The sequence below is a fragment of the Xiphophorus hellerii genome, chromosome 14, assembly GCF_003331165.1.
Source record: "Xiphophorus hellerii strain 12219 chromosome 14, Xiphophorus_hellerii-4.1, whole genome shotgun sequence".
Lineage (NCBI taxonomy): Eukaryota > Metazoa > Chordata > Actinopteri > Cyprinodontiformes > Poeciliidae > Xiphophorus > Xiphophorus hellerii.
In genome coordinates, this window is record NC_045685.1 from 535,733 (window position 1) to 562,753 (window position 27,021).

Consider the following 27,021-nt stretch of genomic DNA (forward strand, 5'->3'; position numbering starts at 1 on the left):
TCTAGAATATATAGGCCTGTATCTAAAATCTAGAATATATAGGCCTGTATCTAAAATCTAGAATATATATTCCTGTATCTAAAATCTAGAATATATAGGCCTGTATCTAAAATCTAGAATATATATTCTAGATATATACTGAGATATCTAGTATATATCTAAAATCTAGAATATATATTCCTGTATCTAAAGTCTAGAATATATAGGCCTGTATCTAAAATCTAGAATATATATTCCTGTATCTAAAGTCTAGAATATATATTCCTGTATCTAAAATCTAGAATATATAGGCCTGTATCTAAAATCTAGAATATATATTCCTGTATCTAAAGTCTAGAATATATAGGCCTGTATCTAAAGTCTAGAATATATATTCTAGATATATACTGAGATATCTAGTATATATCTAAAATCTAGAATATTAGCATGCTGATGGAAACATTCCATTCCAGCATTTCTGTCTACCAGAAATAAGTAACAAAAGTATTTATGATTTGTGCTAATATCAAATTGGCTCAATATCGGTATCAGCCAGTCCTAAACACTAACAGAATCACTGACATTTAGCTGCAACCGAATTGATAAAAATATTCAGTTAAATGTTATTTATTTACTTGCAATAAGTCTATTCTCTTTTTTTATAATGTTTCTCTTTGCTGCTTCTCGTATATATCTGTGTGGATTATTGGTGTTTCGTCCAATCAGATTTTAGTATCTATGTGTTGCCAAGGCCAGCCTAATCTGCTCAAGCACTTCAGACCGCTGGACTTCTGCGTTGTGTGTGTTATGTGGTGATCGGACAAACCACAAAACACCAAGTCTGGGTTTGGAGGCTCTCCATTCATTTAATCTGTCAATTGGGAGACATTAGCATTAGCACATAGCATGTGCTCCAGTTCTCCAACCCGATCTATACAAAATAATAGTGTTAGCATGCATCAAATGTTATAAAGGCGTAATAGCAACTCAAATGAAAATATCCAAACACCTATCATTAATACAGAAGGAAAAGTTTCTAACTTTTGATGTGATTCTTTAAATGTTTTGGGGGATTTCTGAACAAAGAGCACAATGTTTTTATTTGATAGAAATGATTCTGAAATGTTTTATATTAATTGACATTGATGAACAGACACACACTTTTACAGTGTTTTATTAAAGAACATATTTACATGATTCCATAATTTAATGTACATTTAACGTTTCAAGACAAGAAAAAAAATTCTTGTATTTTTGTTTTTATATATTATTGATAAATTACTTTTGATTTATCAAAGTCATAAATCAGTCATTGTCAAACATTGGGATACATATTTTTCTTACTTTTTTCCAGAAAAAAAACTTATTACAGTATCATGTCAACTCTGCTATTGACAGCAAAGAGTGAAAATAATTCTAACAGAGTAAATTATTTTTATTTCATTACCATAAGCTGTATTAATACACTAATACTTCAGATTGAGATATTTAAAAATACACAAAAAGTGAAAGAATAAAACACATTTATTTATTCTGTGTTTATTATTATACTGGGAACACTGGCCACAGGCAGTCCTTCAGTCTGCTGGTCACACTGGGAGAACTCCAATGACTTCTGAGACGTCCTGGTACACAGGCTAAAGCCAAGGATAAAAGAGAAATTGTCCAAAAGTGTAATAGAGAATATATGTATTTTTCCATCACATTCAGAAAAAAGACATTTTCAGAATGATGGGGCTCTGACTCGTAGGCCTAATAACGTTACTCATCACTGTTTTGGCTGAAGGAACCAGGCAGTTGAACCATTACAGGTCATTTACTCAGAATGTACTACAGTGTGAACAACATGGCGACATTCATGTGACAATATTTTATTAAAATTTATTAAAACTAAATAACCTACAGTATCATTGCTGCATTATTTTTTTTACATCTAAAATAGATATTTCCCAAATAAGGTCTATTTTTATAACTAATTGTGGTTCCCTTTAAATGTTACAATTTAATAAATTGTTAATATTGATGACTACAGTCTGAGTCTACTGTAATTTACACTATATCAAAATAGTAGTGTAATTTCTTATATATTCAGTGTTTGATATTTTGGAGAGAATGTGGAACACAACACTACAGATTTGGATGTTATCAATTTGGAGACACTGGAATGTATGGACATTTTAAAACACTCATGTTTCAGTTATTAGAGACTGAAGTATAGGAATTGGCACTCAGGGAAAGGTTTGTATAAAATAACTTTTTGCAAAATAAAGAGACGCAAACTGGATGACAAATGCTACACATTGTGGTCATTGCTGCTGCGCATTTTCTGTATTTTTACAGACTTAGCATTTTGTTACAGCAGTACCGATCCTGGAACCCCTAACATAATACATCCTCACACCAACATCCCCACTCCTCAACAACTACACAGTGAGGGCGGGGCCGCAGGAAAGGGTGTATTGCCCAGAGTGTCAAACAGGCTAGGACAGTCTCTGTGTACATTGGAGCTGTATTCTCATAAAATGAGCCCTATCAGAGAGTTTATATAAATGTCAGTGCAAGCAGACCTGCGCTGCAAAAACATCTTACAAATCATCCAGATCCACACTAAGTTACGAATTCCGAGGCGAACAACCAGGCTCTGCGACGTCATCCGAGGCCAACATGCGGAGGTAGGGTAAGTGCCGCCCCACGACTAGTTCAATGGATCAACAATAAAGCTAGCTTTGAGCGAGTAGGATGGACTTTGTCTATAAAAAATATTCAGCTACTCAGTGAGTATTATATGCTTTATTTCTTTTTTTGGCAAAGTTGGCTGTACTGTAGAAGTTTGGAGTCCTAGTTTGGATTATTTCACTCTCAGTACATGGAAAAGCATCCATAATTAATTATTAGTCGGCTAATAATTATAAATAATTATTTATAATTATAAATAATTATTATAAACAGTGCTGCGTAAAATACTAGTGAAAATACTAGATGGCACTTTACAAACCAGATCCAGGAACAGAATGAAAAATAAGCACTATTTATTCAGCCGTACTGCTTACTTGGCTCACAGTTTTCAGTGGTGTTGACAGATGTAGATGTGAAACATGTTCATATTGTATCATATCAGTTTATTACATTTCAATGGTTTAGAAATACACAAAACGACCACAGTTGCAAAGAGCTTTCTGATTGTGCATCTACAAGTGTTTCAGTATTGAAGCTGCATTTAAGGAACACCTGTTGTGTGTTTATCAAGATCTAAAGTTTCCTATTTGAATGGCTGACCAGCTTCACTTGAGCTATTTTATACTTGACAAAACCAGCAAAGCGGCCAGAAAAAGTGATTGGTATGGGAACCAAGTGGTACCCTGAGTGCAACAATAAGTTATAGAGTCAGGACCTGTGAGACTGAGTAAAACACATTAGTCACTTTTATCAACACCTTTGTTTGTTGGTGTCACATTGGAAGTTGTCACAGAAATCCTTCAAAACTGGGAAAAAAAAAATCAGAAACACATATTTGTGTCGTCCTAAACTGTAACAGCCTTCATGCAATTCAACTTTTACCCTTATGGGACTCAATTTTGAGGCACTACAGTAACCTTTGTGATGCCACCACAGTGGCCCTTTGCTGCCCCATTTTGAGTTACCAGTTCCCTCCACATCAAGATGTTGAAATCCCAAGAGCTGGTCATATAAAACCATCTTGAGTTAATTGACCTGGTGTTTAGTCAGTACACCAGGTCTGGTAACTTCTGGAAGCTAAGGGAATGTTTGGGAAGCCTTTGGTTTGGGACTTGGAACGTCTTACTGCTATTGGAAGCCTTTGTTACAGTAAAATAAAACTACACTGGCTGATTAGAAGGTGCTTTGACAGTGGTACGTAAGCAAATCTGTGACCTAATCTGAGGAAAAAACAGTAGAAGTAATTTACAGTTAACCCCTCTATGCATGGAGTTTGGGGACGAATAGCTAAAATCCACAAATATTTGAGATGCCCTATAAACACACAAATAACAGCCTATTTCAAAAGTTCAAACACCAAACATACCTTAATATGCATTACTACACACATCGGAAACCTTCTTAGCACTACTGCAGTAGCTAATGTCTATGCTGTGAGCATAGGAGTATAGCCAGTCAGCAACCAAGGAAAATAAATGGTACTTTTGGATTGGCTGTTTTGGATAATGTGAGAAGTAGCATTGTGGCTAGGTATTTCAGTTTCCCAAGCTGCATTTTCTATTATTTCAGATAGCCTGTTAGAAAACATTTGTGAATAATCAATAAGTAAATTCACAAATATGCGCAAATGGACAGGGGTCCACTATAAATATACCCTTTCACATTGTTAGCTAGATATTACCCACATCCCTGGCTGATGGCGGTCACTTCTGCAGGGAAAAAATAATCCTGTAAATGCAGTTTGTGATTGGTTGGTCAACAAAAATGTGTTGAAGCTGTAGAGAAACGGTTTACTTGTGGATTAGTCCTATTGTACCAAAACCCAGCAGTGGAAACTTCTAGAGCATTTAAATTTCCTTTTTATGGCTGAAATGTTGAGGGAAATAAATGTAACTGTCATATGGATATAAGACACTGAGTAAATCTCATTCGTCAGTTCTTTCTTACAAAGGTCCAGTAAGTAAAGCAAGTTTATTAGCAAAACTGCAATTCCTATGACAACTGAGTGCTCCTAAGAAACGCTTCATCTTGCAATGTAGAAACTTTAATAAATATATAAAACAAAATAAATATGCAACAGTAATGACAGTGAGTGAAACAGTATAAATGACTCAAACCTTTGTGTTGTGTGTGGTATGAACAGAGATATCTAACAAGTTTATCTGTGACATGGTTGAAAGTATACAGTAAGTTTATCCCACTGGGATGTTGCTGTGTCCAACCACTATAATGACCATAATTGTGCAGGTGAGACTTAACGGTGAAAGTCACTTAGCGCAGAAAGGAGACTAAGGCTGTGTTCACACTGCAGGCTGAAGTGGCCCAATTCAGATTTTTTGTCAAATCGAATTTTTATGCCAGGGCCCTTCACACTGCCACACATATGCGGCCTGTATATATTCTGCAGCGTGAACGGGCAATGACCTGAAAGTGTCCCACATGCGCAGTAGAGGACGCAATAGTAAATTTGAAGTTGTTGTCCAACCGGAGCAGCATATAAACAACTTAACCCTCATTATAGTCTGTCATGGTTGTTGTTTTTCTTCCCGCTTGCGCATATCAGGATGCAGAATAGGGAGATCTGTTGAGTATCAGTGACGTTCAGTTCGGATGAATGCACCTGGACGTTAGGCCACATTTGAATTGCATAGGTATCAGATAGGGGTCGCATTCGAAAGGAGTCCGACCTGTGCTGTTCAGTCTGTCATAAAAAGATTAGACACAGGTCGCATTACATCAAAAAAATCGGAATTGGATCACTTCAGCTTGCAGTGTGAACGCAGCCTAAGAGGCTCCTTTCTGCACTTGGTAATGTTTCCTGAGAATGACAGAGAAAGACAATGTAAGTGTTGCCAACACTGATTTCACAGTTGTTGATGCATACATCATTGTCTCCAGTTTGTTGTTGGAGTTTAAATTTGGATTATGTGAGCTGCTGGTGTAATAATCAGGCAATGGGACAATGTTAATTCTGAGACTCACCTGCTGTGTAAGTGTATTAACCCTCACAGATGACAGAAAATTAAACCCTGATGAATCAGTGGAATTTTGGCTATTGGCTTAATTCAAGTAAGAATATAAGCATTTCCATTCTCAGTTATTCGTCTTTAGTTTTAAAAGGGAAATTACACCATACTACCATTAAATCAGTATACATGTTCATTATTGCTTTGTACCCAGACAGATCAACATTATCCCAGTTCATCCATTAGTGTGCGTATATTGTAACTGTGTGTTCCATTTGATCTTTGAAGTTGAAATTGAGTATAGTATTATCTTGAAAAATGTGTGTCAGGGGTGGGCAAACTACGGCCCCTGTGCCACATGGTCTTTTTAATCTGTCCCGCTGAAGATTGGTACGGAATTGCCCAAATCAAATCAAATCATATAATCATGACTCATTCATTTGGTCTAATCCTGTAATTCCTGGCGCTCCACCAGGGGACGCTTTAGGCGAAGTGGTACATGACTTGATTTTGTGGACCTCGGACTTCTCTCTGTTATTACTCTGCTGCTGCTGCTGTGAATTCTGCAACAATGAGTGGGCCAAAGGGAAGAAAAGTTGACTGAGTGTCAAGTGTTCAATAAGGAATGGATAACTAAATATTTTTTCACTGAAGTCCGGTCAAAAGCTGTATGCCTTATCTGCCAAGAAACAGTTGCTGTTTCTTGGCCACTTTTCCTCCAAGCATGCTAATTATGCTAACAACCAGTCAATGGAAGGACAATTGTCTACCGCGCTGAGAATGGCAGCTAGTTTCATCTCCCTTCACACAAAGACCCTGAAACAGCACCTCAGGAATTGCAGTTGGAATTGATTAATCTCCAGAGTGACTCTGTCTTAAAGGAGAAGTTCAACTCTCTTAAACTGGATGGGTTTTATGCTTCATAAAGTGCAGCCAAATTTCCAAATATCCAGAAGATGGCACAGAGGATGCTGGTGGTGTTGGGCTCTACTTACGTGTTTCGAACAGACTTTTAGTGTGATGAACAAAACACCTTAAAGAGTTCAGCTGAGTGATGAAAACCTCAGATCTGTTCTGAGAATTGCCACAACAAAACTAACACCTGACTTTGATGCACTGGCAAATAAGGAAGATCAACAAAACTGTTCCCACTAAAAGTGAATGTAAGTATTAAAACTGTAGTGCTTTTTTTAATGCTTATGTTTGATATGTATGCATTTGGTGCTAGCCCGGCCCGGCAGTCAAATTTTAAAAGTCGATGTGGCCCCTGAGCCAAAAAAGTTTGCCCACCCTTGATGTGTGTGCATATTTGACTGCCCTGTGTCTCCATGTTGCCCTGTGATCTGATTGGCAACCTGTCCAGAGTACAACCAACCTCTTGTCTGCACTGCTGCAGCTCAGCAGTCTGTATATTTGCTCAGTACTTGTCTATAGTTGAAAACAATTACAAAATTCAACTCATGTGCCCCTCCACCCACAAAATGCCACCCTGGGCAGTTGCCCATATCAGAAACCGCCACTGCAAGACACATCTGTTTCTCTGCTCATCATTTTCAGTGGGACTTTTTTGGGCCTGGTTGGGGCAGTTGGGTTATAGAGGGACCATTGATATAGTCAATTCAAATTTAAATTCAAAAATACTTTGTTAATCCCAATGAGAAATTATATTATATTTTCTATATATTACTGGATTGAACATCAACTATTAGCCCCTAAAGCCAGTGATCTGTTAACGGCAGACGCCATTAGTCATGTCCACAAAACCACTTACTGTTCCAATGCAGGATGAGCAGGAATCCAGTGACGTGTGGTCAGAGGAGGCAAGTGAGGCAGAGACTCACCTGCCATAATGGAAAAATATGATAAAATAATATATATCGCTATTTTTACCCCGTGGTATGTACTGTAAAGTCTTTATTTTTTATTTATCTTAACCAATTCTGATTATTTTTTCTTCAAAATCGCTGAATTTTTCAATTTCCCATTCAAATGCTCAGAAGCGAAGCCGGTGATTCAGCAGTGAGCAGAGCCTCACCTGAGATTGATCAACCTCTCGCTAACTGCACTGGCTGCCATTCTATGGGACCATGATCCTCTTGGCTAAACGTCGCCAATAAAATGGCTAAAAAACATTTAATGTATGAACTGATTTTCCATAATTTAGCTTATGTATATAAGCTGAGGAGCGATCAGAAACGGCAGAGAACAGATTCGAGGTGAGGCAGGCAGTTCTCTGGCCTCATGGCAGGGGGCGCTCATGATCCCACACATTGTGACTCCACAGAGTAAGAGATGGTAACAGCGAACTAGCCATACAGTAAAGTGCAGCAATATATTTATAGTCATCTTCTGTTACCACAGCAATCACTTATTAATACTCGCAAAATTAACATTAAGCCTAAAACCATACTACTGCAACAGACTGAATGTTCTGCTCTTTGTGTGGGAAATGTTTGAGTGTTTTTTTTTAGGGGCATTGTTGCCAGTTGCTATGGCAACAAATCTGTGTGTGTGTGTGGCCTGGCCAATGCAGAAAGCGAGAAAAACGTGGTTTTGAGTTGTACTTCACAATTTCCCCCTTTGCTGTGGAGCACAACACAAAATTAATACTTAAATTTCCAAGTTTTGTTGTCCGCATGCATGAAATTTCCTTATGTAAACATGCAGGTGGTCTACATTTGTATATCTGATTATGATTAAGTCAGTGCCTCACCAGCATTGCACCTCACCGCAACTGCAGGAATTTGTTACAAAAATGGTCATAGCCCCCATATTGCTGAACCAATTTTCTTAAAATGTGGCTTAAATTAAAGATGCAAAAAAAGTGCCGATGTTTGGACATGTAAATTATGTATTCTCTCTGGATGTAGATATATAAACAACTTTGTTTCTGTCAGTTCTGTCAAGATGCAATAGAGGATTAAATAAATTTCTCTTTTATAATGGCCAATAATTTAATTTGACCTAATTGCTGCTGTAGGAGCCATGGTTTAAAATGTAACAAATTTTGACTCCTGTGCTTTATATAATATTTTATCCTATTTTATGATTGCTTTGAATATGGCCACGTTCTACAAACAAATGATGCAATTAGTCCAGAGACGTAGAAACCCAGGAGAACAACTTGAAACCAATTGTATTCTTTTTCTTTTCCATTCTGTCAGCTTAACGTCACACACAGACCCGTTGCCAAGGCAACTTTCAAACAACAGCTCCAGGAGTTGAAGGAGCAAAGATTAAGTTCAAGTGTATTAGGAATTAACAAGAAAAAACACACAAAAAAATTCCCACACAAAGAAATACCAAAACAGAACATTCAGCCCGCTACAGATTTCTGTTTTTTGAATTTTCAGGCTTGCTGTTTATTTTGCGATCATTAAAAAGTAATTGCCTGAACACTTGTGGTGGTTGATTAGCTAATTTAAACACCTGCTCTACTGATAATCTGCCACAAAGTAGATGTGTGGGTCGATTTATTTTTGTACTAATTGAACCGAAACACACTGAACTATGCAGCTTGGGTATGTTACGCATAGTTAACCTACTTTTCACTTTAATTCAAACTTTTTACTGACATGTGAAATGTGATTCTCTTGGACCTTGTTATCTTGCTGTCATAGAGTTTTCAATTAATAGCAAAACACTGTGTCCTTTTTTCAGATTCTTTGCTTGATTGTGTCATTTCCCCGACCACCGATATTGCAGGCTCAATGCAAACCAATAGCGCATGTGGCGCACTGCAGGTCTTGTGATGTTCACTGACCGGACTTGCCATTTATGTTTTACAATGAAATTTTAAAAAGCAGTCGTCTACTGGCTGTTAATATTTTATACACAGATCGCAGCTGCTGCCAAGTTACTGGCATATATTTGTTACCACAAATATATGCAGGCACATAAAGTAAAAATGTGTAGGAAATATTGGGGGGGACTGTCCCCCTCAGGCCAGAGTTGGTGGGGACATGTCCACACCAGGCCTTCAGGAAGTTACGCCTATGTTCTCATATCTTAGATCCGACTTCCAAGATAAATGGAACACACCAGAACATTTAGCTTTGAGAGGATAGCATGATTTCAGTGACAAATGTGGGAAGAACTGCTTGGTGAGAACCACATAAGATTTGAGACCTTATGGTGGCTTTCCCTTTTCAGAAATGGTTAAAGTCCCATAGTCCACAAAACATGTCTGTAGTACCATACTAATCTTATGAATGCTTAGTGAGTCTGGGAGACACAGGAAGAAGTCCTGGAATTTGCAGTTTTTCCAGAAGCCAAACTGTAGTTGGATCACACCAGGCCATTGACCAGGCCTTTCTCACAATCCTCAGCCAGATGCTTCCAATGCTGCCGGTTTTTCTGACACCCTTCCAGCAGAGGGCAGCAGTGCTCTGATAAGCCAGCCAAGGTCTGTGAAAACAACAATGACAGAAAATGCCGGGGTGGCTTTTGTCTGAAAGTCATTTGGATCACTAGATGGAAAAGACAGAAACAGTTGGGTCCAAATTACCTCATATAGCTGAACACAAATGGCATCAATGAAGGAAACCTGCATGCTGGGTATCTTATCTCTTTTCTCACGATTCATAAGATCCTGAAGTAAAAGGCATGAAATGATTATAAGCAAAAGTTGTAGTTTCTTTATTTGGCAGTTTAAGTTATATGACAGAATAAATTCCAATATGTTATGATTTGTCTTCTTACAATAGGCTCAATGTTCAGTTCCCGACGCTCTTTGTCCCCCTGTTCAAAGAATTCAGTGGCCACAAGTTCTGCGATCTGCAAAAAGTCAACATTTGACTGCACACACATACAAGCCAAAACAGAAATGAATACAACTGTTTTTTAGGCTTATTCCAGTGTTTGAAGCTGGAAACCCCTAATGCTACTGTACTGATGATCCGTCACATCTGGCATTTTAATGAAGCTCCCAATGACATGGTATTCTAAATGAAAAATATTTCTTAACACTGTCAAACTTTAAAAGAACAAAAAGTGAAATACAAAGACTAACAACAGAAACAATAAACCTGCCAACAGGCTTATTGTTGGCAGGTTTAAGTCCTGCTATGTCAAAAGTCTGTGCTTACAGAGAACAGCCTTAGGTTCCAATCAGCATTACTCTGTGGAAGTGAATACTGACGCCACCTGCAGGGCTCCATGGGTTGGTAATCAAGCCTCAGAGCAACAGAGCAGGAGGACCCTGGCTGAGTAATATCTTATTATAGCTCAGAAAAAACAACATCCAGGATGTCTTTATTTACTTGTGTCAGTGAAAGCAACACCTTTCCATGTCTGCATCAAAACAATGAGATTTACAGAAAGATTTAGGAGTCATTCAATGTGGAGAATGTCCACATTAATCAATGACCAAGTCTAATTTACATGTCCTATTATTCCCTTAGATATTATATTAGTGTTTATATTTTGTTCTCTACTGTCTATTGTATTTCATTCCTGTATGTTTTTTTAAAGTTATTGGGGACAAAATAGAGAGAATGTTAGGACAGGAAATGAAACTGATATGTAAACTGTCTTCACCCACTTCACAGTAAGAGAATGAAAATAAACATCTAAGTACTTGAAAAAATCTTAACAGTTGATAACTGAAACACCAAAGCATGCTGAACTTTATTCAACTACAAGTTTACTAGCAGCCAAGAAAATTAGCACTTTAGAATTTATCTGGAAAAATACATTTGGGGGAAACCAAGTGCAACAAACAGTTAGCAAAAGCGCTAAAAGAAAATTTAGTTCTGCCTTTATTAACATGTGTGGCCCTCAGCTTTGTATTAAGGCTGTGCAATATTAGGAAAGCTGGGCGATATGTGATAATGTTGATGAATGTTGTGATGATGACATGACTTAAATCAAAATATCTAATGACAAATAAACTGACGGAATGTCTTTCTGCTTTGGGTTTGTTGCAAACAGACCCCATGTAGAGAGCAGCTAAACTAAATTAATTACACAGAGGGCTTGAACACATGGTATTCACATGATATGAACACATGGAACACATGGTAATATGGCCACGTTCTACAAACAAATGATGCAATTAGTCCAGGGACGTAGAAACCCAGGAGAACAACTTGAAACCAATTGTATTCTTTTTCTTTTCCATTCTCTTAATTCTGACATTATTAGCTAATGTCTACTGCAGTCCAAACAGTTCATTGCAAAATATCTATAGTGCACAGTGATGTTGAGCAACACCAGATTTTATTAGGATACAATATAGTTTGTTATGTTAAGACAAGCTTTCAGTCTGTCTTAACATAAGGTAATGTTTGCTAAGAAATTTAAAGTAAACCATTTCCTTTAGTCCTAGAAGATGTGATGTGTTGTTTCTTACTAAGACCCACATAAGATGCCATCCTGTCTGTTCCTGTTTCCATGTTACAGATCATTTGCATGTGTATGCATGTTTATTGCGTTGCATGTTTTCCTCAGAGATGCAATCTAATGATGGAGGCCACAGCTGTTTTTATTAATGAGCACTCAATTATGGACACACAAAGAACATGTCAAAGTGCTGAGCTCCCTCTGAGCCTTCCATTCCTAATGAGGAGCAGAATAACGAAGAGCACCAGGGAGATGAAACAATAGGGACACAGCTCTGAGTGCATGAGGACTACACTCTACTAAACAGAGATGAACCGAGTAGTCAGAGCTAAGAGAGACAAAAGCAGGAAACAGCCAACACAGGAAGCTCAGCTGCTGTCAGACAGATTCTGTACATTGGTAAAGATGCCAGCCTCACTGCTGTCAGCAAAGGTTAGAGGTGAATCCAACATGTGTACAGGTGATTTAATAGCATACAAGCTAACAGTAAATCAATGGAATCACTGCATCTAACAGATGCTTGTGTGGGCACATCAGTTATGAGATGTAGAGGTCAGAGGTGGTGAAAAAGCTCAAACTCAAACTTATAATTTAAATAGGACAGTGAAGGTGATCAGTTGTATGATTCAAAACAAATACAAAGAAACCGAAACATAGTACTGACTATTTCTGCAAGTATTTCAATTCAAATTCAGTAGAAAAATACAGCTCAATAAATGTTGTATCTGAAGACTGTCGCTGATCAACAGCATCATAAGGGTCATGCTCACAGTTCAATTTATGGGCAACAGAGACAATATTCCTCAGTAACATGTCCTGGATGGCATCAGTAGTTGGCAAGCTCTGCTAATCCTGGTGCAATGTTGCATCAATTAAAACTCCAAGGTGGCCTAGAAGCACTAAATTTTCACCATTACTACTTAGCTAACCAATTACAATACCTCATCAAATAGATGCACTCAACCCATCACTTCCATCCCTTTTCTGGATCGAACTGCATAGACATATTAATAAAAGACCTACCATTCATTAGCAACACAATTAGACATCACAACTGTTTCAAAAATCCAGCAATTGCAGAAACTCTGACAGCTTGGTAGAAGAGCAATAAAATAACAACACAACTGTGGAAATATCACTAAATTGCTAGAATATTCTCCAATTTATTTGTTAATAGGAGATGTCTGCAAAATCTTTAGTAATACAATGTTGCTACATAAATCATGAAGAATATATCTGTGAAACAAAATCAAGGAGAAGGCAACACATAAATTCTGAAGGTGGGGACTATGTCAGCCTTTTATTGTCACTTAGAAGAAAAGCACAAGGTAAGGTAAGCTAAGTAATGCTAAGAAAGCTAGCTGTCTAACATAAGCAATTCTTTACCTGGCCCTCACACAAAAAGATGTAGTCAATATCAGCTATTCAATTGAAGTTACCTATGTGGTATGTTTTAGGGCACTAGTTTCTGTTTCTTGTCAGCTGTTTACCATCTAGCTTTGTGCAGAAGCTAATGTCACCTAATATTATTGTGGGAGCTGGTCTTGACTTGGTCTCAGCCCCTAAACGTCTTGGTCCTGTCTTGGTCTCAGGTTAGGTAGATTTTGCCAACATTTGTAGACGAAAATGTGGATGAATGTGGATCATAGTTAATCCACTTCTATTGTGTTCTAAGTACCATATGTTTAAAAAGCTGTCAGAGATTCAAGTATTATTTGAGCTTTTGAGATTTTAGCGCCATATGCAACTTTGAAACAACTGAAAGCTTGCATTGAGCATTTCTACAGTGTGATGCTGCAAATTATGATGTTTCTTATTTAGCTTAATAAATATCAGGCTTATGATGAGAAAGAATAACTCATCCATTGTCATTCAGAAAGCAGCAGTTTTCTAACTGGTCAGCAATGTTAGGTGAGCTAAGGAAAATACAACACAACAAAGAGACAAAGGTAAAATCTGAGTAGATGATTGTTTTTTACCCTTTTTTGAACTGGCCAGGGTTTAGTGATGGCAGAGATGTCACATGCAGTCATCAGCATTGACCTGAGGGAGATGAAGGGACATAATATAAAATATTGTCAATTGAAGTCATCTTTCATAGAAACTTCCCAGTAGTTCTTAAAAGTCCTTAACCACACTGTCAAATGATGGTAGAAACATAACTTCAAGAATATTTGATCTAATGTTTGACCTAAATTTTTAATCAGGTGTATCAGAAAAAAGAGGGTAAAATACAAATGCACAGTGCACTTTTCAGATCAGATTTCTCTAAGAAAAATTTTAATCCAGATTTTATTTCTGCATTTTTACATAATACCTAAACATAATGACCTAGGTTTCTGGCTACAATGTGGTACAATATAAGAAATAACTACCCTTACAAAAAATCCCATGAAATTCACATGTTCCACATTTGGTTCCCATTTTCCACATGTGATAAAGTATTTTGTTCATGTGATCCATGGTTTATTCAACAAGGGATCACATGTGATCAGATATTTCTCACATGTGCCTTAGTTTATGTGCCTCTGGCATAACTTAAATAAATGTTAAGTTATGCCAGAGACATAAACTTCCACTTTAAGACAAAGCGACACTTATATTTATGTGTTAATAGAAATATTTGATAATAATGTAAAGTATATAGTTAACTAATAAAATAACCAACTGGTGTGAAATAAAAGTTTAAAATGCTTTATAAAATAAAAGAATACAAAATAAAGGGTTTAAGTTTGAGATATATATATATATATATATTTCGTGTTATTTCGAAAATTTCGCGAGATGTTTTCAAGTCCAACCCCCCACTCTAGAAGATTCTTCATTTCGCGCCGTTGGACAGTTGAGGATGGTTAAAAAAAAGAAAAAGAAAAAAAAAAAAGAAAAGCGGATAGTTGAGCGCTTTCTTTCTCTTTCTAATGGATAAAGTGGACTTGAAGAGTTGGCTTTTTTTCCCGAACAAAAGGTGAGAAATGTTTTACTTAATTTGAATCTCGAGGTGTATCGAAAATGTTTACACAGAAATATAAATCTGGAAAGTAATGCGTACTGATAGTGATGTACCGGTGAACTTTTCCTTAGTACTAAAGCCATGCTAAGCTAGCTAAACGTTAACTGAACGCTGGCCCATTTTACAGTTTGAAGGCATTATCTTGAGTCCTACAGCTCCCAAAACAAATTAGTGTGGATTTGATGGTTCGATGCTTCACTACTTAAACTTTACCTCGCCTATTTTTTAATGGAGGGCACAACACATGGCAGCTGTTTACTCAGTCAAAATGAAAGTTGAGGACCGTTATAATAAAACGGCCATATCTCCCCTCTCCCTCCATGTCTGGAGCATGTGCAGATGTGTGAGCTTGCTATTATGACGACATTCTTCCAGTAGAAAAATATAAATTGATCTGTTACTGTTTTTAACACTGCGTGATTTTTCTTTGAATTGCCAAGAGAATCATAGTTTTATCAACTCACTGTGGTGGTGTTTTATCAACACCACCACAGTGGTGGGGCTCATCTCAGGAGGCGACGAGTCCGCCTACAGGGGTGAGGTGGAGCGGCTGTTGCAGTGGTGCAGGGAGAACAATCTGCTCCTCAACAACTCAAAGACAAAAGAACTCATAATAGATTACAGGAGGAATAAAACGGACATTACACCACTAACCATTGGGGGAAAATGTGTGGAGAGGGTAGCTGATTTCCGTTTCCTGGGGGTCCACATTGAGCAGGGCCTCACATGGAACATGAACACCTTCGAACTGATAAAAAAGGCCCAGCAAAGACTGTACTTCCTGAGGGTTCTCAGGAGGAACAACATCATGGAGAAGCTGCTGGTGTCCTTCTACAAGTGCTCCATAGAGAGCATACTGACCTACTGTATCTGCGTATGGTATAACAGCAGCACTACGGCTCAAAGGAAAGCTCTCCAAAGGGTTGTGAATACAGCCCAAAAAATCATTGGCTGCCCTCTCCCCTCACTGGAGGACCTGACAGGACCGCTGTCTAAGAAAAGCACAACACATCACAAAGGACACTTCTCACCCCGGACCTTCTCTGTTCACACTGCTGCCTTCAGGCAGAAGATACAGAGCAATCAGAACAAGAACCAACCGTCTCAGAGACAGTTTCTACCCGATAGCAATAACAAAACTAAATGCAATCAAAAACAACCATTAATCATCATGAATGATGTATGTGAGAATGTGGCTGTTCTTATTTATTTGGTTTTTTTTGGTTTTCTTACCAGTTATTTGTTATTTCTTACATTGTGTGTGAATTGTGAGACAGTTATTTTTTGTTTTTAAGCATATGCACTGACTGATGGCACCTTTTAAATTTCGTTGTCCTTGTGACAATGACAATAAAGATTTATCTTATCTTATCTTATCTCTAACTGAAGTGTTTTTTTAGCCTGACAGGATAGTCACCAAACAACGTCACGTTATGCTGCTTTATTTAGCAGATCAGAGCACCCCATGTCATTCTGGTCAATTACATAATAATGTAAAAGTAGGACTCTGCTGTGTGTGTGTGTGTGGGTGTGGGTGGGTGTGTGTGTGTACATAAAATGTAGTCAAGATCATAGGAGCTTTGTTTTATTAATTTTTACATTTTGTTGGAGGCCAGTGATCCAGTGAAGCTCAGATGAGGAATGAATGGGGCAACAGATCAGAACAGCCAGAGAAGCACTGGAGAAAGAAAACTCCCCACCTGAGCATCAGCACCCACAGCACCTTCACCTGTGGTTACTGGCAAATATAAGAAGACCCCTATACAAGCCACCAATGCCAACATGTATGTGTGTGTGTTCTAACCATCCTTGAAGACATTAAGGAGACTCAGAGGGTTCACAGTCGAATGCTACAGTCTCTCCTGAAACAACGTGAAGGACCAGTCGCTGAGGTTTTACCTGAGGTTCTGTTTTCCCTCTCTGGACTGGCACTGATGGTATTAAACCTGTTTCAACACATCTGGTTTCGACAAGTTTATTGTCTGGGCCTAATTTTGGGCAAATCTGTATGGTGTCATGCTCAGATGTTAAAAGTTGTTTCTGGTTCTCAACAGTTTCAAACAGAAGTAAATAAATTGTTTTGTGTACTTGTCTTGGAAGTCTTGATTCATAGCTACAAGTTTACTTTGGTATGCAGTTATGTCTTAAAAAATTATATGAGATTGACATGTGACCTGATATTCATTGTGAAAAGTGAATAATATGAAGAAATCAGACATTTTTATGGTAGAAAAAGGTGGTCTCATTATTTTATAATTGTGTATATGTATATCACATGTTTACCACGAAACATTCCAAAATCACACATATACTGTACATGTGCTTTCACATGTGATTCACATCTTTCACACACCATTCACATGAAAAAAGTTGTGTGAACCACATGTGTGGTTTTCATGTGGTCACATGTGACTTTTTCATGGGATTTTTTTGTAAGGGTAAACTAATCCCAGACTAGCCACCTCCTGCTGTAAATAGTTTATTTATAGTTTATTCAAATTCAGTCTTTTTGTTCACCTGAGGAGGTCCCTGTGATGGTCATTCTCCCAAACAAACTGGTTGTTTTTGGTCAGCTCAAAGAACTCTTCTCGCCTTCTGACAATACACACAGATGGAAAGCAAAAAGTTAAAACTGGTGCATCAGCTGCAATTAATGAAATTAATATTTTAGCAAACTTTCATACACTAGATTGCTTTAAACTATTTCCTGGTTTGCCTTCACCCACATATAAACTTCAGTGACATTTTGTACCTAATCCATAGGTGTCAGGCCTCCTTTTACAAGATCTTAAATTTTTCTGGACAAATTCTGCACAGGTTTTAGATGTGTTGATAGAAATTTTGACCTTTCTTCCAGGTCACATTTCTGAGGTCAGACACCGATAGTGAACAAGACGGCCTGACTCACAGTTTCTGCTCTAATTTATCTCAAGTTTGTCGGCATTTAATTTCCCCAGCCTTGTCTTTATGGACCTTGTTTTGTTTACTGGTGTTCAGCCATGTTGGAACAGGAAGTGACCGTCCTCAATCTGTTCTTATGAAGTTGGGATTTCAACATGTCTTGGTATGGGGTGAGCAAAAACTTTTTGGATGACTGAGTGAATGTTTTTAGCTTTAGACCAAATTACCCAGCACATATCCCTCTGGCCTGTCTAGAATTGTTTTCTTTGGTACCCACTTCATATACAGGGCGAGGTCCGTGGCCAGTATTGCCTGCTCAATCATCTTCAGAGTGGTCTTGTACTCTGCCAAAGAGAGACCACTGAGGATCTGGTTTCCCTGGAGAGAGAAAACTGTGTGAGTGTAAACACGTTGCATGTTATTGTTTACATCCGGAAATTTGGAGAACAACGCTGGAGTGCAAAAAGACTATTCTTTTACTTGCCATCCACTGCTGTGCTGCTGCAGTAGAACAAAAACCTTTGAAGAACAACTCCAAACCACTCGAATGCTCCTTTTTTTTTACTCTCTCTGTTGGGTAAGCTACATGCAGACCTGTTACCATAGCAACTGATTGACAACCGCTGAACTAGGTTATCAGGATTCAACAAATATTTCCCACACAAAGAACATAACATTTAATCCGTTACAGTTTAATGTTTTCAGGTTTAATGTTTATTTTGCAATTATTAATAAGTCCGAATACAGCTAATTTAAACACTGATGAAGCTGTAGAGCACACAGAGCCTCCTTAATGTTGGCACTAGGAGGGATATAAACAGCAGTGATGATGATGCTAAATTCCTTAGGCATATAGAAGGGTCTGCATTTCCTGGTCAAAAACTCGATGTCTGGAGAGCCATGAGATGAGACCACCTTGGCAATAATGCACCAGCTGTTATTAGTGTAGATGCAAGCACCGCCCCCTCTGGTTTTACCACTGAGTGCTCTACTCCTATCCAAACAGAATATTGTCATTTCCGCTATGTTGACAGTGTTATTGGAAATAGAGGAGTTTAGCCATGTCTCAGTTAGAATTATGGCACAGCAGTTACTCATCTCACGATTTGATGTTATATCCAGCTTTAAGTAGTTCATTTTGTTCTCCAGAGACCGAAAGGTATCCCAAAAGTGCTTATTGTTGGAGATGAGGCAGTAAATGGAATCAGTCACGTTTGCAATCCCATGAAAACAAGAGTGATTTCTTTTCCTGGTGACACTGTATCTGATTTAACTTGTAAAGTTCTCTCTCTAACCACTGATCAGCCAGATATTGAGTCTTTAGTTGTGCATGTTGGAGCCAACGATGTGGCAAAACAGAAATCTGAGATTCTGAAAAAGGACTTTAATATTCTTCTGAACACTATGGGAAAGTTAAAAATGAAGTTATTTCTCAGTGGTCCAATTCCATCACCTCAATGGGGAGACGAAAAACACTCCAGGCTGGACATGATAAACAAATGGCTGATAAAAACCTGCTCTGCCAGCTCAGTGACCTTCATCGATAACCTCTGGATCTATTGGCAGCGCTTTCACCTTTTTGGAAGAGGCGGACGCAATCTTAATAAACATGGGATAAAGCTACTCACTGCAAACCTTTTTCATTTTATCAACAAGGACAACAACGTGATCATCGCTTCAGAAGAACAGGCTCAAGGATGTCTGACTAGGATGAAACCCTCTGCTTATCAGGAACAAAAACAAGCTGATACAGTATATGTATATATATATATATATATATATATATATATATATATATATATATATATATATATATATAAAGCCAGTTATATTTAATTTGTGAGATTTTCATCATATTAATGGACTTTCTTGAATATACCATATCATGTTGATCATACATGCTCTATTTTTAGAGCACATCGGTATGCCGTTGTAATAATACCCCGGCATCAGAATGTTTTTTGTCTGATGCCGACACTAAACTGGTAAGAAATATTCAGGGGTCATGGAGAAAAGGCTCTGCCAGATAGTCGAACCTCAGGTTCAGGAAGATCAGTGTGGTTTTCATGGAACAATGGACCAGCTCTACTTCCTCAGCAGGGTCCTGCAGGGTGTGTGGGAGTTTGCCCAACCAGTCTACATGTGCTTTGTGGACTTGGACAAGGAATTCAACCGTGTCCTTTGGAGAGCCCTGTGGTGGGCTCTCTGGGAGTATAGTGTACCAGGCCCTTTGATACTCTAATAGAGTCACATTCTGTTTATGTAACTCTGTGGTGTATAATATTGGTAGTTAAAGTCGAGTGCTAAAACAAAGTGTTTCCATATCAAATCTAGAGGTGTTAAAATGGAATCAATAACTCTTGACTTCTTAACTCTGAACTCTTACAGCAGCTATAACACTAAAAGAGTAAATTCTCTGACTCCACCCCAAGAGTCAGAGGTTCCCACTGAAGCGAAGCGAGAAAATCCAAGTCATTTCAGAACAATTTGCTTTCCACATGTCTGAGTTGTTCACTGCGCTTGGTAAGTAATTTTTTTCTGAGATGGGTTATATAACAGTTTTTTTGAGTTGAGACCAACCTGCATGATAGACGTCACGTTCTACACATTGCTCGGTGTTAGTATATTTAGCTTAGCACGCCGAACGTTTGGGGTGTATAAGTGTTGGAGAAAAAAATCGAGTAGGTGAACATTGAGTCAAATTCTTGGCTAATTTGAACAAATCTGTAGTAATCTGGAGTATGTTTTCTCCTGATGTTGAACATTTACATAAATATATGTCAGATTTATCAACCTTTCTGATCCAGATTTTTTTCTTTGAAAAACTGTAAAATGTTTTTTCATGTTATTATTCCGCACTACCAGATATAATTTATGTTGTCATTATTCCAGTTGTTTTGCATTCTCATATGCATTTTGCAGCATGTTGTAATCCTTTATTGACTTTTTTGTATATATTAATACTAATTTAAAATTAATAATATATTAACTCCAGTTTGGTTGAGGATGTATCACTAGTCATCAGCATCAGTCCTCCCCCTGTGGCTTCTTCCAAGATCCATGCTTCAAAAATGGTTATGTAAGTGTTAATCCTCTCCTTGGGCTGCCACCTTATCGCGGAGGAGGGGGTTGAGTGCCCCAATGATCCTAGGAGCTATGCTGTCTGGGCTTTATGCCCCTGGTAGGGCCACCCAAGGCAGACAGGTCCTAGGTGAGGGACCAGACAAAGCGCAGCCTGAAGACGCCGATGATTGACAAGATGGCGAGGCCTGGTGGCTGGGCTTTGTCTGGTCCCTCACCTAGGACCTGTCTGCCTTGGGTGGCCCTACCAGGGGCATAAAGCCCAGACAGCATAGCTTCTAGGATCATTGGGGCACTCAACCCCCTCCTCCATGGAGCCTGGCCGGGCTCAGCCCGAAGAGGAAACATGGCCCTTTGGCCCCTCTCATAGGTGGTGGGCCCATGGGCCCCCTCCCATGGGCCCACCACCTATGAGAGGGGCCAAAGGGGTCGGGTGCAATATGAGTTGGGTGGCGGCCGAGGGAGGGGACCCTGGCGGTCCGATCCTCGGTTGCAGAAGCTGGCTCTTGGGACGTGGAATGTCACCTCTCTGGTGGGGAAGGAGCCAGAGCTAGTGTGTGAGATTGAGAGGTTCCGGCTAGAAATAGTCGGTCTCACCTTGACGCATGGCTCTGGTTCTTGAACCAGTCTCCTTGAGAGGGGCTGGACATACTTCCACTCTGGAGTTGCCCAAGGTGAAAGGCGTTGGGCAGGAGTGGGCATACTTGTTGCTCCCCATCTCGGCGCCTGTATGTTGGGGTTTACCCCGGTGAACGAGAGGGTAGCCTCCCTCCACCTACGGGTGGGGGGACGGGTCCTGACTGTCGTTTGTGCTTACGGGTCGAACGACAGTTCAGATTACCCACCCTTCTTGGAGTCCTTAGACGGGGTACTGGAGAGTGCCCCTCCTGGGGACTCCCTTGTTCTGCTGGGGGACTTCAACACTCACATGGGCAATGACAGTGAGACCTGGAGGGGGCGTGGTTGAGGAACGATCCCCCTGATCTGAACTCGAGTGGTGTTCTGTTGTTGGACTTCTGTGCTCGTCACGGATAGTCCATAAAGAACACCATGTTCAGGCATAAGGGTGTCCATATGTGCACTTGGCATAGAACACCCTAGGCTGCAGTTCGATGATCGACTTTGTCATCATTTCATCGGATCTGCTGCCGCATGTCTTGGACACTCGGGTGAAGAGAGGTGCAGAGCTGTCCACTGACCACTACCTGGTGGTGAGTTGGCTCCGGTGGTGGGGGAGGATGCTGGTCAGACCTGGCAGGTCACGTGTTGTGAGGGTCTGCTGGGAATGTCTGGCAGAATCCCCTGTGAGACGGAGCTTTAACTCCAATCTTCGGCAGAACTTTGAACACGTTCCGGGGGAGGTGGGGGACATTGAGTCTGAGTGGACCATGTTCCGTGCCTCCATTGTCGAGGCAGCTTATCGGAGCTGTGGCCGCAAGGTTGTTGGTGCCTGTTGCGGCGGCAACCCTCGAACCCATTGGTGTACACCTTCGGTGAGGGGTGCTGTTAGGCTGAAGAAGGAGTCCTATCGGGCCTTTTTGGCCTGTGGGACTCTAGAAGCAGCTGATGGGTACCAGCGGGCAAAGCGGCATGCGGCTCAGGTGGTTGCTGAGGCAAAAACTCGGGCATGGGAGGAGTTTGGAGAGGCCATGGAGAAAGACTTCCGCACGGCTTCGAGGCGATTCTGGTCCACCATCCGGCGTCTCAGAAGGGGGAAGCAGTGCAGCACCAACACTGTTTACAGTTGGGATGGTGTGCTGCTGACCTCAACTCGGGACGTTGTGGGCCGGTGGGCAGAATACTTCGAAGACCTCCTCAATCCACCAACAATAATTCCATTGAGTAAGCTGAGCCTGGGGACTCTGGATTGGGCTCTCCAATCTCTGGGGACGAGGTCGCTGAGGTGGTTAAAAAGCTCCTCGGTGGCAAGGCCCCGGGGGTGGATGAGATCCGCCCGGAGTTCCTTAAGGCTCTGGATGTTGTAGGGTTGTGTTGGCTGATGCGACTCTGCAATATTGTATGGACATCGGGGGCAGTTCCCCTGGATTGGCAGACTGGGGTGGTGGTCCCCCTGTTCAAAAAGGGGGACCGGAGGGTGTTCTCTAATTATAGAGGGGACACACTCTTAAGCCTCCCTGGCAAGGTCTATTCAGGGGTCCTGGAGAGGAGGGTCCGTCGGATAGTTGAACCTCGGATGCAGGAAGAGCAGTGCGGTTTTCATCCTGGTCGTGGAACACTGGACCAGCTCTACACCCTCGGCAGGGTCCTGGAGGGTGTATGGGAGTTCGCCCAACCGGTCTACATGTGTTTTGTGGACTTGGAGAAGGCGTTCGACCGTGTCCCTCGGAGAGCCCTGTGGGGGGTTCTCCGGGAGTATGGGGTACCGGGCCCTTTGATACGGGCTGTCAGGTCCCTGTATGACCGGTGTCAGAGTCTGGTCCACATTGCTGGCAGTGAGTTGGGCTCGTTTCCGGTGAGAGTTGGACTCTGCCAGGGCTGCCCTTTGTCACCGATTCTGTTAATTACTTTCATGGACAGAATTTCTAGGTTCAGCCAAGGTGTTAAGATGATCTGTTTTGGTGGCCTTAGGATCGATCTCTGCTTTTTGTGGATGATATGGTCCTATTGGCTTCATCAAGTCATGATCTGCAGCTCTCGCTGGAGCGGTTCGCAGCCGAGTGTGAAGCGGCCAGGATGAGGATCAGTGCCTCCAAATCCGAGGCCATGGTCTTGAGCCGGAAAAGGGTAGAGTGCCTTCTCCGGGTCAGGGGGGGCGTCCTACCCCAAGTGGAGGAGTTCAAGTATCTCGGGATCTTGTTCACGAATGAGGGGCAGAAGGGAGCGGGGGATTGATAGGCGGATTAGCGCAGCGTCTGCCGTGAAGCGGGCGCTGTACCGGTCTGTTGTGGTGAAGAGAGAGCTGAGTCAAAAAGCGAAGCTCACGATTTACCGGTAGATCTACGTTCCTCCTGACCTCATCTATGGTCATGAGGTTTGGGTCATGACCGAAAGAACGAGATCGTGAATACAAGCGGCCGAAATGGTTTTCTCCGTAGGGTGTCTGGGCTCTCCCTTAGAGATAGGGTGAGAAGCTCAGTCATCCGGGAGGGACTCAGAGTAGAGCCGCTGCTCCTTCACATCGAGAGGAGCCAGTTGAGGTGGATCGGGCATCTGGTGAGGATGCCTGCTGGACGCCTCCCTGGTGAGGTGTTCCAGGCACGTCCCACCGGGAGGAGGCCCCGGGGAAGACCCAGGGCACGCTGGAGGGACTATGTCTCTTGGCTGGCCTGGAACGCCTTGGAATTCCCCCAGAGGAGCTGGAACAAGTGGCTGGGTAGAGGAAAGTCTGGGCCTTCCTTCTGAAGCTGCTACCCCCGCAACCCGGATAAAGATTTATTTTTATCTTCCGGATAAATCGGAAGAAAATGGATGGATGGATGGATTGAAGTGTTAGTCTCTGAAACTACACATCTCTGTAATTGAGGCTTGTTAGAGTTGTAGTAAAAATGTATTCCTTTGTTCCGTTTTTCATTATGATTTTTGTTTGTTAAGATCCAGAGACCACCACTGGCTGTGTTACTTGGAGACTCGAGCTTGTTCAATACAGTACCTAAGAGTCCCCAGCCAAATTTCATGAATAGCCCAACGACCCGAAGACAATCTGTGTTAGTGAGTGGACAGCTCTTTTTTGGCGAGTGCAGAGGCCCAGTCTCCTATTAGACGTTCAACAGAAACACAAACTGGGTAAGAAATGATGGCACTGAATGCCAGGTTGGCCTGTTCTGTACTGTAATATCCAGCAATCTACCTGTGTTAAGTAAAATTTACTATATCATATTATATGAACTGTATGCATTGATTTAGGCTGTACTTTCTACACCTTGTACTTTGAGCAATTTCATACATGTTGTACTGATTAAAAATGTACTAAGCATTCTGCTTTTTGTATTGCACAGCTGATATGTCAGACCTTTTTATAAGCAATATGTGAATGAAAGCGACATGTGACACTTGATCGTGAACATTATTTCACGTTGTAATATGTTTTCTAATTATGGTGCATGTTTAGAAAATAAGCATGTAATAAAAAGGCAGTGATTTTCTGAGTTGCATTTATTTCAAAAGAATTTTTAAAAGTTCAAAACAATAAAATACCCATTTAGTATTAATTACAAATAACTCTTATGAAGTTAAAAAAAATACTCTGGAAGAGTTAATATTAAGATCTAACAGTGAGTTAGTGTTAGTAAATGTTAAATGACTAACTCCACACAGAGTTGGTACTTGAGTTAAGGTACCAACTCTCCACAAAGAGTTAAATTAACACTTTCTGGTGTGGACCCATATAGACACAGTTAATTTGGGCCTGCTGGATTTGCTATCCAGAACCTCCAAATACAAGGCCATGGTCTGCAGCTGGAAAGAGGTAGAGTCCCCTCTCCAGGTTGGGACGACGTTCTGCCCAATAGTGAGGGGAAAATGAAGCAGGAGACAGTGAAGCAGGCAGTGTACTGGTCTGTCCTGATGAAGAGACAGCAAGGGTAAGGAGGAACTAAAAAGAGAGGAGAAATGCCTTAGGGTTTGCTGATTTGGAAACAGATTTTTGAACAACTTAAACTGTTGAACAAAAAAAAAAAGATTGTGCAGGCAACAGATGTAGGATGGCATTTGAGCCACCCCAGGACATAAACACAGATATCATGTGATAATGTCTCTAAGACAATGATGGATATGAGATCATCTATCCAAGCAGTCAGCCAATAAAACAAGCACGACAACAGTGCCAGCCAGTGCAAATGTGTCTGTAGGGTGGATAAACCCTATAAAAGGTTAATGCAAAAGAGGAACCTTTGGTTGGATTCTCCAGGCAGCTTCGAGCCAAGATCGAGATGGACACAGAACTCTCTCATTAGCTGGGTTCAGACCTCAAAGGCAAAGACAAAGACAAAGAAGAGGAACTGATGCCTTCCTTCCGTGAGGTCGGCTCGCTTACATCTCAACGGACCAGAAAGATCTTGAAACAAGGTGAAGATTGTTAAAGAGCGGCAAGACAAGAAGCTGATGTGCCATGTGCACGAGAAAATCACCCTAAGACCAAAGAGCTGCCGCTCTGAATCAGTACTCTTCCTGCCAGCACCCAAGTCCTGTGTGACCTCAACATCGATGCAGAGATGAAAGGTCATCAGACCTACAGAGATCCCTGCCTTCGTCGATCAACACCGTCCTCCTGCTGGAACACCTTATTCATCATCAGGCCAGCTCTGGGGTTCAAAACGCCATACTCTGTCCGTCTCTCTCAAAGGTTCCATTTTTAGTTCTCAGTGTCAGCATTGGGGAAAGATAGACTAGATGATTGATTTTACTCATTTGATTTTTTCTGCTACTGAATTAATCTGTACTGAGCCTTGCAAAATTGCCTTACTAATAAAATATTTAGCATAAAGAAAATGCAAAAGATGTTGTGATCACCGATTTCTGCCAATCACCTGGAATGGCTGTTAATTTTTTGCTTTAGGTATAAATGATACTATGTTATTTGTCAAAATGGAAAAATTATTTGGCAATAAATTCACCTAATTTAGACATAATATACATATATATATATATACGCATATATATATACAGTATATATATATATATATATATATATATATATATATATATATATATATATATATATATATATCTTTTTGTTGTTTTTTTAAGTTACATGCTGCAGCTTTGAGCAGACGTTCTGAGTGAGAGTTCACTGCTGGGTGGAGGTTGAGCGGCGCTACGTCTGTGAAATATTGCTACCAGTAGCTGCGGTTCAACAGCGGGAGCAGAACCAGCGTCTTCCACCGCCAGCTCGTTGACTTGAATTATTTTTCGGGTTATTTGTTTAGCTTTCTGACCGTGATGCTAATCCAGGTCACTGTTGGTAGTTGTGCTCTGCTTTACCTGCAGCCTGGCTGATCAGGATGTCTTTTTTTCCCTGCAGTGAGCCTCGATGTAGCCAAACTCCGTCAAGTATTTGTTTTTGAAATGCCATATTAGATTCGTTGTGTTGACGCATTGTGACATGCT

General features: G+C 40.4%; 1 protein-coding gene across 7 annotated transcripts in view; it reads right to left on the reverse strand.

Moving 5' to 3' along the window:
* Positions 1-821: 821 nt before the first annotated feature.
* pde5ab (phosphodiesterase 5A, cGMP-specific, b) overlaps positions 822-27,021 on the reverse strand; it is a 144,245-nt gene continuing 118,045 nt past the window's right edge. For 3 of the 7 annotated variants that reach the window (XM_032582677.1, XM_032582678.1, XM_032582676.1), the window contains 6 exons: positions 18,152-18,252; positions 17,491-17,568; positions 13,943-14,006; positions 10,323-10,397; positions 10,129-10,212; positions 2,992-10,028 (listed from right to left, as the gene is read on the reverse strand). In XM_032582677.1, coding sequence (XP_032438568.1) covers positions 9,909-10,028; positions 10,129-10,212; positions 10,323-10,397; positions 13,943-14,006; positions 17,491-17,568; positions 18,152-18,252 — 522 coding nt within the window. In that variant the 3' untranslated portion in view covers positions 2,992-9,908. Of the gene's footprint in view, positions 1,617-2,991; positions 10,029-10,128; positions 10,213-10,322; positions 10,398-13,942; positions 14,007-17,490; positions 17,569-18,151; positions 18,253-25,094; positions 25,508-27,021 lie in introns of those variants that run through there. The other 4 variants (XM_032582679.1, XM_032582683.1, XM_032582682.1 and 1 more) reach the window with 4 other exon arrangements.